The 12,105-nt window shown below is 42.1% G+C and overlaps 1 protein-coding gene across 1 annotated transcript; it reads right to left on the bottom strand.

Moving 5' to 3' along the window:
• Positions 1 to 2,837: 2,837 nt before the first annotated feature.
• On the bottom strand, positions 2,838 to 8,558 carry ist1 (IST1 factor associated with ESCRT-III). The gene is made up of 10 exons (XM_085355454.1): positions 8,484 to 8,558; positions 7,820 to 7,920; positions 7,533 to 7,713; positions 7,368 to 7,455; positions 7,177 to 7,260; positions 6,963 to 7,073; positions 6,691 to 6,870; positions 5,751 to 5,852; positions 5,220 to 5,265; positions 2,838 to 4,703 (listed from the first exon to the last, which is right to left on the bottom strand). Exons 2-10 carry the CDS (start codon positions 7,905 to 7,907, stop codon positions 4,537 to 4,539), a joined length of 1,047 nt encoding a protein of 348 aa, XP_085211580.1. The 5' UTR covers positions 7,908 to 7,920; positions 8,484 to 8,558; the 3' UTR covers positions 2,838 to 4,536.
• Between the last annotated feature and the right edge of the window lie 3,547 nt (positions 8,559 to 12,105).

The following is a 12,105-nucleotide window of genomic DNA, read 5'->3' as shown; positions in this document are numbered from 1 at the left end:
TGCTACTCATTCATTTGATAAACTCTTTACCATAATGGATTATTTTGTAGTGAAGTTATTTTCCGACTGATTTTGCCTTCCCTCAGTCTTGGTTGTCTTTGAGAGCATAATGACAATGAAGTGTAAGGTGCTTGGTATGTTTGTTAATTGCCATTTGGTCCCTTGTAAGTTATAAGTGACCTGTATAAACCTCATATTCTATCAGTTGATGGTGGTGGTGTACTGCATCTGGTGCAGCCTCCTGTTGAGCCAGACCAACATGCAGTTGTGAGTAATACTCCACAGATTATATGAGTTTACAGTAGAACAGCAATGTTGTCTATTTCTTTACTACAGGAAAATAATGAAGAAACATTGACAGCTGTTACAGAGGAGGAAGCAACAGAGACACTTTATGAGGTTTACATCTTTTAATACTTTGTGTACAGGAAATACAGGCGACCAATAAAGCCAGTTGAACAAAAAATCTGTTTATTCTTCTTTCAACATGTTGAGGTGATGGGTCAAAAGAAATGATTGTGACATATGGTGTCTCTGACTGCTCTTCCATCTTGTATGTCCGTGGGAGGGTCAGGATGTTCATGGTTTGGATCACTGCTGATGTTTGGTTCAGAAGGACAGTGTTCTCCTCTAATTGTGGCAATGTTGTGAAGAATCACACATGCCACAATAATGTCACATGCCCTTTCTGGGGTGACCCTGAGTCTTTGCAGGCACTGGAACCGGGCCTTAAGCATTCCGATAGTCATTTCAATTCTGGCTCTTGTCCTGCAATTAGCCAGATTATATCGCTGCTGTGGGCCCGGTTCAGGGTCAGGGTAAGGGGTAAGCAAATAGGGTAAACATGGATACCCCCTATCACCAAGCAAGTAGCCAGTGAACTCTCCTAAGACAGAAGGGTACACTTCAGTTCAAATGTCCCTGAAGCAATTGGTCTTTATATATTTTAAAGTATTCTCAACTCACCATGTCCAAATTTTGTGCTCAATGTACATTCACGGAATATTTGTGAGTCATGGACAGAGCCTGGCCACTTGGCTTCCACATTTGTGATAATGTTGGCAGCATCACATATGATCTTCACAGTGCAGAGAACACAAATTAGCATCCATTACTATAATGAAATAATTTGTTAGTTTGACATGCTACAGGGAACTATGTACCTGTACATTAATGCTGTGGAAAGACTTCCTGTTCACATAGTCTCCTTCATTTACTGAAGGAGCAATGATTGGAATGTGAGTGCCATCTGTACAGCCAATCACGCCTGGGAACCCTGAAAATAAATGTGCAATTTAAGTAGTAGTCCAAGTATCACCACATCATACATTAAGTTTTGGTCATCCTGATACCTGCAATTTTGTGGCATCCCTCTTTGATGAATCTTGTGGGTCTATGACCGGGGAACACCACAGACGAGTACAGGAGACGTTTCAGTGCAACTGTAACATTCCTGACTGCCCGACAGACGGTAGCCTTGGAAACGTGCTCAGCGTCACCAATATTATACAGAAAGCTCCCGTTTGCAAGAAACCGAAGTGCAATACAAATAATATGCAATGAACTGAGAGCATGTCCGCGATGTGTCACATGCGTAATATATGGCCTGAGGATGTTATCCAAATAAATTATAGATTGTGCTGAGAAACGGTAACGTTCGCACAGAAAATCATCAGGAAATGATAAAATGTCCAAACGCGCTCTGATCACTCTCTCCCGGCGGAGAGCTCTGCGGAGAATTTGGGCTTCACGATCTACTGGCTCTTCAAGGAAGTGGCACGCCATGTCCGACACTTCCTACTGTCAGGTTTCCGACAAAGGGGCGGAGACAGTCAGGGTTAGTTGTAGTAAACCTGCTAGGGGGCAGGTTAGCTTCACGGAGTGTGTCGTCATAGTGACTCACTCAGGCTGCAGCTGAACTCGCTTTGTGAAACCGAAAACCCAGAGTTTTCGTTAACTCAGGGTATACTTACTCAGTTTTTCCACTAACCCGGCTTCCTGAAACAGGGCCCAGTTTAAAAAACAGTCGGCTCAATCACACAGAAAAACACAAATATTATCACAAGTGTGTAAAACGGTGTGACCACAGACTACAAGACTCAAGAAATTCATCTCATACCAATTCAAAACTACAGCAACCTCAAGGCATTTTATATTGTAAAGTAAAGATCCTACAATATTAGATAGAAAACCAACAACAAGCCTATAATTAGGACTAGGCAACAGTGGGGAGGAAGAACTCCCTTTCAACAGGAAGAAACATCCAGGATAACCAGGCTCAGGGAGGGAAAAGAGAAAAGGAAAAAAGGAGATGATAGGGAGACACAGATAAAACAAACTATGAAAGAGAAAACATGAGCTTTAGGAAAAAGTAAAATTTTAAGCCTAATCTCTCTCCCAAATCCAAACTGAGAGCTGGAGTGAGGCCTGATACCTGAAGGCTCTGCCTCTCATCCTACTTTTAGAAACTCAAAGAAAGAACAAAGAGGAGACTGTCCAAAGCCAAATGATCACTAAAACTTAACAGGATGAGTTTTCACATGATTGAGCCGCTCTTAACTCACACCTGTATTGATCACAAGTGTCAAACAGAAAATGAGTCAACTATGACTTGATGCAAGACTATGTTGCGATAACTGAAAGGATCCATTATGTAAAGAGGTTAGTTTCACATTAACTTAAATCACAGTATGTTTTACATAATTGAAAAAATTATTTCCCTTTCAGAGCTTTCCCTTAATATTAGCGACCTCTGCTGGTTACCATTGAGCATTACAGGTTGTTTTTAAAAAGAAAAACTGATGGAAAATTATGTGCAGACCTTACAAGCTTTCCAGTTCCAAATAGTCTTTTATTAAATTGTTATTGTAGTATACATTGTTTGGGGGGAGGGGAACTATTTTTTGCAACAAGACACTATTTTGTGTCTTAAAGTTTAACATGAAAGAACAATCGAACATAGAAAAGACAGTGAGCAGATCACAGTTCTGTAGGGTTAATTATCTCTCCGTTTTTTCCCAGCTCATGTAAAACTATTAATTAACTGCACGTATAACCCAGTGGGGAAGCTTTTCAAAGCGCTGAGTCATATTATTCAAGGCCACCGTCTATTTGCCATGCAAGCAGAGCCCGGTGTAGTCAGGTTACAGGAACAATAACAAAAACCTCTCACTACACTTATTACAATAATTAGAAACATCTACCTCTAATGCCTGTACAGATTTTTTTTAATCTATCAAGCAAATTAAAACTCAGAATCTGTGGAGTGTAACGCAAATAAGGTCAATTAGAAACTGAAAAACGCATTATGTGTCCAGTCTTGGTGGATAACAGATGCTTAATCCTAAAACAGACTGGCAAGGCCTCAGATGAGAGGTGAAAGGTAAGGCAAATGGAGTGGTGAACATACAGTACAAGACCCATGCACAAGATCACAATGGCACGAACTTTTTCCTCTGCTCTCAAACTTTACATCTAATCAAATCAGTTTGCTGGCTGGCTGCTTTTGCCTGCCAGGATTTTAATTGCAAATTTGTTTGTGCAGTCATAAAAAAAGTGCAGGTATTTTGTAAAACTGAAATTCAAAAGGGCAAAAAGAAAACTTTATTTGGAGATAGTGTATATAAAACAGATTTGTCAAATATTGAACAACTCCCGGTTGCCAAACTCCTTTTCCTATACAGTTAAATCATTCATGTACATAAGTCTACCTATATTGCTGTAAGTGTATTAAATTACAGATTTCCATACATGTTGTCATTTTACATCTGTGTCCCATCGCCCTCAAACGGAAAAGGTTTGAAACCATACTATTTTTCTGATACAAATACACCTTGAAGTTTGAGAACCTCGGTAATAATGAGTATTTAACAATCCCACAGTGAGAAAAACTGCGTAACACACTGAAAATATGGCTTCTATGTGTCCCGGTACAGCTGAGAAAAACCTCACTACTGTTGGAGCCTCACTTTGGAAACTAAATGGTGATTTTAATGCGTAAAAGCTTGTTCGCCACAGAGGTGGCGCAGCCCGCTATACCTGTCAAACTGGTCTGAGACGGGACTGAGCGACACAGTGGCAAAGATCACAGCGACAGTGTGTCCAAAGTAGAATAAAGGCATGTACTATAAATATCAATCAAACCCAAAACCTTCAGAAAAATCAACACTTAAGATCTAAATGTGAACATATTAATTACCACACAGACAAATGGAAAAGGTTAAACTTCAGTGCGATTTTAAATAAGGAGCGAGAAGGGGTGAATACCCGCATGATTGTTTAAGATTTTATCCAACGTGCCAAATAGAAGAAATTAAAACATGTGGCGCTAAAAAGTACTCTCTCTCATTAGCTGGTCACAGCTATATAAATGAGGTAATAGATTACATGTATGTTTAATATTTGTGTAAAATTACTTCACCAAGAAAGAGGGAGGAGAGCTACCCAAATCTGATTCAGAGCCTTGAACAATTCCTATTTCCTGTTCTGAGCTGTGTAGGTGACACAGGCCTGTTTATGTATATCAGGTTAAAGCATTTAGGTCTTCTTCTTCAGCTCCTCAAAGCGCCGCGTCAAATCATCAAAGTCAATGTCATCCGAGGTGGTGTTGCTTCTGCCCAAGGAGGATGTTGGGAGTGTGTCAGGAACAGATGGGAGTTCTGGAAGAGCGTTGTTGTCATAAATCTGAGCCGAAGGAGCGGGACCTGGAGAGTAACAGGCATTAATTATTTAGGAAAATGTTTGGCAGGTGAGCATTTTAAGGATAACTTAAGTCCTACCCTACTTTATTTTCCCACCTTGTTAAAATCTACTGCAAACAAGACAGATTAAAATAAATAAACAAACGAGGTCTGTTCCACAGACCTCCCCCACCTGTGAGCTGCACTCTGTAACCTTTGCTTTCATTAGTATGAGCCTCACCATCCTTCTGCAGCAAATACACATCAAAGCAGCAAATCTGCTTCCAACAAGCACACTGGCATGCTAATAATGCTCAATTTGCACAATAAATTACAAGATAATTTTGTCAAAGAGTTACGTATATATATGAAATGTTTTAAAAAATTATTTCATGTGGGTAGAGTTAAAAGATTTAAATGCTATTCAAGACTAACTGGCACAATGTGGGTTATAGTTATTTCAGTTGATTCGCTGACAATAAGAAAACAAACTATTCCCCTCTCATCATTTAAGTGCTGCTGATTGTTGACAGAACTCACCTACGCCCTGGGAAGGAACAGAAGGTTTTTCAGTTAGGTCGTCAATCTGAAACAAACAAATGTGTTCGTGATGAACTCATCCCCATATTTAAAAACAAAAACAAATATATACATATATTTGTTAGTATTAATAAGATTTTGATTAATACTTCATTTATAAAAGGCAGATGCAAAAACAAACCAAAAAACAAAAAAAGAAAAGAAAAATGGAAACCATCACCTTTAGTGTGCAACACTAAACATGATTTTTGGTAAAGGGCCTCAGTTATCGCTTCTTTCAGTCCCGCTAAGAAAAGCTGATCAGGTCATAGTTAGTAGGTTAAAGTTGGCCAATTTCAAGCTACCTACATCCGTGCAGATGAACCTGAATCTGGGCCTACTCTGAGAAATAATGTTAAAGTATGGAGGACAGGCAGAACTGTAAGCAAGCCGAATAAACAGTTCTTCCCTGAGTGGTTCCCTGCCCTGTCCGTCTTTGGAAACATGAAGGGGGCATGGATGGAGGGGAAGGGTTCAGTCGTACAGACTTACAGACTCGTATGTAGGGGGAGAAGTGGGCAACTGAGGTGGCTGCCCTCCTCCCATGGGGGGCTGGAAGCTGTTGTAGGTTCCAACGGGTGCATGAAACGGTTCCTGGGGGTAAGCAAAAAAAAAAAAAAAAAAAAGAAAAAAAAAAAGAAAAAAGTCAAACAAGTTTGAGGAAGGTAGTACATATTACACTACAAGGTCAAAAGTATTGGGCCATACCCCTTTTGTGAACATTTATGAATGAATGGGTCATTCACTGTCACTGAACAGGTACTGTAATACAATGTTACCAGGTTAACAAGTCAGGCTGTTAAATGAGTCACTAAGACTGCTGACTCAATAACTATAGAGTTCTAACATCTGGCATTAACATCAGCCCAAAAACTGCGTGCCAGGAGCTTCATGATATGGGTCTTGATTGATTCCAATAGGTGTAGGTAGCCCAGTACTTTTATCAATATAGTGTATAGTTCTCATACAGAGTAAATACAACAAACTAGAATCTATTTCATCCTGGTGATCTTACTGCCATTAAATTGTCCTCAAAACAACATGCTTCAAAAGTCAGAAGCAGCTGTGAAGGACTTTTCATACTGTTAAAATGTAACAAAATATACTTTTTTTTAGAACAAGTGCTGTAAATGCTCCATGCCATCTATGCCTTTCAGAAATGGATGAAAAGCTGAGGGGTCACTGCCAGTAGTAACAATTTGCTAATTTCTTTAGATGTTCTGAGAACCAAAAACAAAATTCCATCCAGATACACATGTAGCAATATCCTGAAAATGAGCATAACATTATCTGCATGTCATTACAAGGCAAAGTTAAAAAAAGTGTTTTTGTTTTAATATCAGTGAAATGTTCACGTTAAATCTGTAACAGAAAGTAAAAAGCAACACAATATTATTCAACTAAATCATCGTCTTTAAAAGGAAACTCTTACAGCTCCATTGGGAGGTGGATAGTTGAAAGCTGTTGGCATTGGCATAGCCATAGGCATGGGCATAGGCATATGGATTCCAGGAGCTAGAGGAGCTGTGAATCCTCCACCACCTCCTCCTCCAAACTTCCTGTCATTGTCGACATCAATCAGGTCTGCCTCCTCCCCAGTACACACCTCGGGCTATCCGGAGAAGTAGCGGATGGTAAATAAACAAACAGAGGGCAAAATTTCCAACTTTCACATTGAGTAACAACAGATTCTTTGCTGCTTACCCGGACCATGGCGTCAGGTTCATAGGGGACATTGTAGTTCTTTGCGATCTCTATCAAGTAGCGCTCGACCAAGATCTTGGGAGGAGCCTCAACACTCAGTTTGTGCATCAGCTGAAATCAGATATTTGATTAGATGTCGCTAAGAGCACACTAGACAAAAGGTTCATACATTCCTATACAAGCTTGTGGACAGTCACTGGGGAAAAAAAATTACCCTGTCGTTGACTGTGCCAATCTGGTTTGTCCTGCATAGCTTGCCGTACTCCTTGCTATATTTTGCACACAGCTGTTCAGACACCTGAAAGAAGATTTTAGAAACAAGATTGTCAATACTGACTTGAAAGGAATAGATGTAAATACCAAGTGTTTATTATCACTGGAGACAAATTTTTAGATAGAACTTACAATTTTTAGCTCAGACACCTCTGACTGCAGACGAGGAGCTGCCCAGATGAGAGTGGACACTGCTTCCTGTAAGCCTGGATCTAGTTCTCTAATAATGGATAAACAGCAACCGTGTTAACGAGGACGGACACTGAAGGTAAGGAATTTACAATGCTCAGTACTCACTTCATGGACTGAATGAGGCCAAAGCGAGTCAACAGCAGGTCACAGTAAAGCTCTAAGATCTCCATGGCTTCAACCAGATAGTCCTCTCTGATGATGTGCTCCACACGGATCCGTGCCCGCTCATCCTTACCTGATGACAGGTAATCTGCAATCTCTTTCCTGGCCTTCTGAGCAAGCTCAGCTTTATATTAAATTTGGCAATATGGGAAAAGGAAAAAAAAAAACATTAGAACTACTTTACAAATAAAGAGCCACTTCAGCTATTGGAGAGCAGCACAGTGACTCACTTTTCTTTTTCTCAAGGAGTTTGAGTCGGTTGATGACCAGTCGGAGATTGACTCTCAGCCTCTCTGATTTGAAACCTCCTCCCAGCATGATGACGGACAGCCTTTGGACAGGAGAGAGGAGAGGGGAAATAAGTGAAGACGACCTATGGAGCCCATCTAACTTACCATCTCTGATCCAGTGAGTCACTCAATCATGTGAGCATGACCAACCCATCGTAACACAATGACTCCGCACATTCACGCGAAACACAACACAAACACACACACGTAAACAAGGTCAGGAATAAACATAAGTTAGTTACCAACACAAAGTATTAAACTACCAACGACTCAAAACATTAGCTTTAGCTTGACGCCGAGAACAGGTAACAAGAAGGCCAACCATGCTACTTTAAACGATACCGTCTTATCGTGTCCAGTACCGTTTTATCCATTAACATTACAATCATTCATTTTTAAAAACCCGAGCCGGTGCTTGTGTGAACAAATCTGCTAGCTACAGCCTTTGCTTTGTTAGCAGTCTTCTGTTATCGTTTGTGCTAGCTACCGACCTAGCTCCGTCGTTTAACGTCAACAAAACCAAGTCAAATACACTGAAAGACTTTAAGAATTCAGATAGTTTCGAAATAGTTTAACAGGTTAAAAAAAAAAGCCAGAAGCTTACCTGTAAATACGAGTCGAGCGCACACACCAACTTATTTGAGTCTTGTTTCGTCGCTCACTTCACTTCCGTGATTATCTCCAGTGACGTCATGGGGAATAACCCAGGGGCGGGGTTGCTGTCCGAATCAAAGGAGCGTCAATCACAGGTGCAGGTGTGACCCAGTTGTCAGCCGATGACGTTACTTTTTCCTTTTTTTTTCTTTAAATATGGCCCTAATACTTCTTCTTATAGATAAATAAAACAGTTTGTATGCTATTTTAGAAATACCGCAGCTGTCCACAGTACAGGGTAAACCAATCAGTTTAAATGCTACCTAACACAGAAAACTCCAAAAGTTAATAGTTAACAGAGGTTAAGTTAGGTGGAGGCTAATTACAATGTTTGTTTGTTTTTTTCCTTTGCTTGAAATAATTTAATTGTGGGATAACCCAGTTGATAAAATTAGGGGGGGACAAAGGTGGGTTTGGGGACTAGGGGGTATGAATATATTATCAAGATGAAGCAGTCTGTTTCAAATCTGTGGTTTATCACAGCATAAATTAAATGAAATAAACCTCAAAATTAAGTATCCAAGTAAACATTGTACCATAGATTTAAATGAAATAAATAACTGGGAAGCCGAAACAACTACAAACATGTTAAAAATACACAGACTAATCTACAGACATGATTGGTTAATAATTAAAATGATCAATATACAGGGAGTGCAGAATTATTAGGCAAATGAGTATTTTGTGCTGGAAAGGAGAGTTCGTCCGTTAGTCGAACCTCGGATACAGGAGGAACAATGCGGTTTTCGTCCTGGTCGCGGAACACTGGACCAGCTCTTTATCCTCTCCAGGATACTTGAGGGTGCATGGGAGTTTGCCCAACCAGTCTACATGTGTTTTGTGGACTTGGAGAAGGCATTCGACCGTGTCCCTCGGGGTGTCCTGTGGGAGGTGTTGCGGGAATATGGGGTGTCTGGCCCATTGCTACGGGCCATTCGATCCCTATACAACCGTTGCAAGAGCTTGGTTCGCATTGCCGGCAATAAGTCGGACTCGTTCCCGGTGGGTGATGGGCTCCGCCAGGGCTGCCCTTTGTCTCCGGTTCTGTTCATAATTTTTATGGACAGGATTTCTAGGCGCAGCCAAGTGGCGGAGGGCTTTCGCTTTGGTGGCCTCAGAATCTCATCTCTGATTTTTGCAGATGATGTGGTTCTGTTGGCTTCATCGGGTGAGGGCCTCCAGCTCGCACTGGAACGGTTCGCAGCCGAGTGCGAAGCAGCGGGAATGAGGATCAGCACCTCCAAATCTGAGGCCATGGTTCTCAGCCGGAAAAGGGTGGAGTGCCCACTCCGGGTCGGGGATGAGTTCCTGCCCCAAGTGGAGGAGTTCAAGTATCTCGGGGTCTTGTTCGCGAGTGATGGGAGAAGGGAGCCGGAGATCGACAGACGGATTGGGGCTGCAGCTGCAGTAATGCGGACGCTGCACCGGTCCGTCGTGGTGAAGAGGGAGCTGAGTGTAAAAGCGAAGCTCTCAATTTACCGGTCGACCTACGTCCCTACCCTCACCTATGGCCACGAGCTGTGGGTAGTGACCGAAAGAACGAGATCGCGGATACAAGCGGCAGAAATGAGCTTCCTCCGAAGGGTGGCTGGCCTCTCCCTTAGAGATAGGGTGAGAAGTTCGGCCATCCGGGAGGGGCTCAGAGTAGAGCAGCTGCTGCTCCACATCGAAAGGAGCCAGCTGAGGTGGTTCGGGGATCTGACAAGGATGCCCCCTGGGCGCCTCCTGGGTGAGGTGTTCCAGGCATGTCCCACCGGGAGGAGGCCCCGGGGCAGACCCAGGACACGCTGGAGAGATTATATCTCTCGGCTGGCCTGGGAACGCCTTGGTGTTCCCCCGGATAAGCTGGAGGAGGTGGCTGGGGAGAGGGAGGTCTGGGCCTCTTTGCTTAGGCTGCTGCCCTCGCGACCCGGCCCCGGACAAAGCGGATGAGGATGGATGAGTATTTTGTCCACATCATCCTCTTCATGCATGTTGTCTTACCCCAAGCTGTATAGACTCGAAAGCCTACTACCAATTAAGCATATTAGGTGATGTGCATCTCTGTAATGAGAAGGGGTGTGGTCTAATGACATCAACACCCTATATCAGGTTTGCATAATTATTAGGTAACGTCCTTTCCTTTGGCAAAATGGGTCAAAAGAAGGACTTGACAGGCTCAGAAAAGTCAAAAATAGTGAGATATCTTGCAGAGGGATGCAGCAGTCTCAAAATTGCAAAGCTTCTGAAGCGTGATCATCGAACAATCAAGTGTTTCATTCAAAATAGTCAACAGGGTCGCAAGAAGCGTGTGGAAAAACCAAGGCGCCAAATAACTGCCCATGAACCGAGAAAAGTCAAGCATGCAGCTGCCAAGATGCCACTTGCCACCAGTTTGGCCATATTTCAGAGCTGCAACATCACTGGAGTGCCCAAAAGCACAAGGTGTGCAATACTCAGAGACATGGCCAAGGTAAGAAAGGCTGAAAGACGACCACCACTGAACAAGACACACAAGCTGAAACCAAGACTGGGCCAAGAAATATCTCAAGACTGGTTTTTCTAAGGTTTTATGGACTGATGAAATGAGAGTGAGTCTTGATGGGCCAGATGGATGGGCCCGTGGCTGGATTGGTAAAGGGCAGAGAGCTCCAGTCCGACTCAGACGCCAGCAAGGTGGAGGTGGAGTACTGGTTTGGGCTGGTATCATCAAAGATGAGCTTGTGGGGCCTTTTCGGGTTGAGGATGGAGCCAAGCTCAACTCCCAGTCCTACTGCCAGTTTCTGGAAGACACCTTCTTCAAGCAGTGGTACAGGAAGAAGTCTGCATCCTTCAAGAAAAACATGATTTTCATGCAGGACAATGCTCCATCACACGCGTCCAAGTACTCCACAGCGTGGCTGGCAAGAAAGGGTATAAAAGAAGAGAAACTAATGACATGGCCACCTTGTTCACCTGATCTGAGCCCCATTGAGAACCTGTGGTCCATCATCAAATGTGAGATTTACAAGGAGGGAAAACAGTACACCTCTCTGAACAGTGTCTGGGAGGCTGTGGTTGCTGCTGCACGCAATGTTGATGGTGAACAGATCAAAACACTGACAGAATCCATGGATGGCAGGCTTTTGAGTGTCCTTGCAAAGAAAGGTGGCTATATTGGTCGCTGATTTTTGTTTTTGAATGTCAGAAATGTATATTTGTGAATGTGGAGATGTTATATTGGTGTCACTGGTAAAAATAAATAATTGAAATGGGTATATATTTGTTTTTTGTTAAGTTGCCTAATAATTATGCACAGTAATAGTCACCTGCACACACAGATATCCCCCTAAAATAGCTAAAACTAAAAACAAACTAAAAACTACTTCCAAAAACATTCAGCTTTGATATTAATGAGTTTTTTGGGTTCATTGAGAACATGGTTGTTGTTCAATAATAACATTATTCCTCAAAAATACAACTTGCCTAATAATTCTGCACTCCCTGTACTTGAATTCCACTTTTGAAATAAAATAAAATGAAGAGCTGCTTTTCACTGTGAAATTGATCGTTTCCAGTCTGGGAAATTACATGTCTTTGATCTATAAATACAG

This window comes from Diplotaxodon limnothrissa, linkage group LG1, assembly GCF_057381915.1.
Source record: "Diplotaxodon limnothrissa isolate DT_005_m linkage group LG1, D_limnothrissa_male_GT1.1, whole genome shotgun sequence".
Lineage (NCBI taxonomy): Eukaryota > Metazoa > Chordata > Actinopteri > Cichliformes > Cichlidae > Diplotaxodon > Diplotaxodon limnothrissa.
The sequence above is the reverse complement of the archived record's forward strand: the minus strand, read 5'-3'. Positions and strand labels throughout refer to the sequence as shown.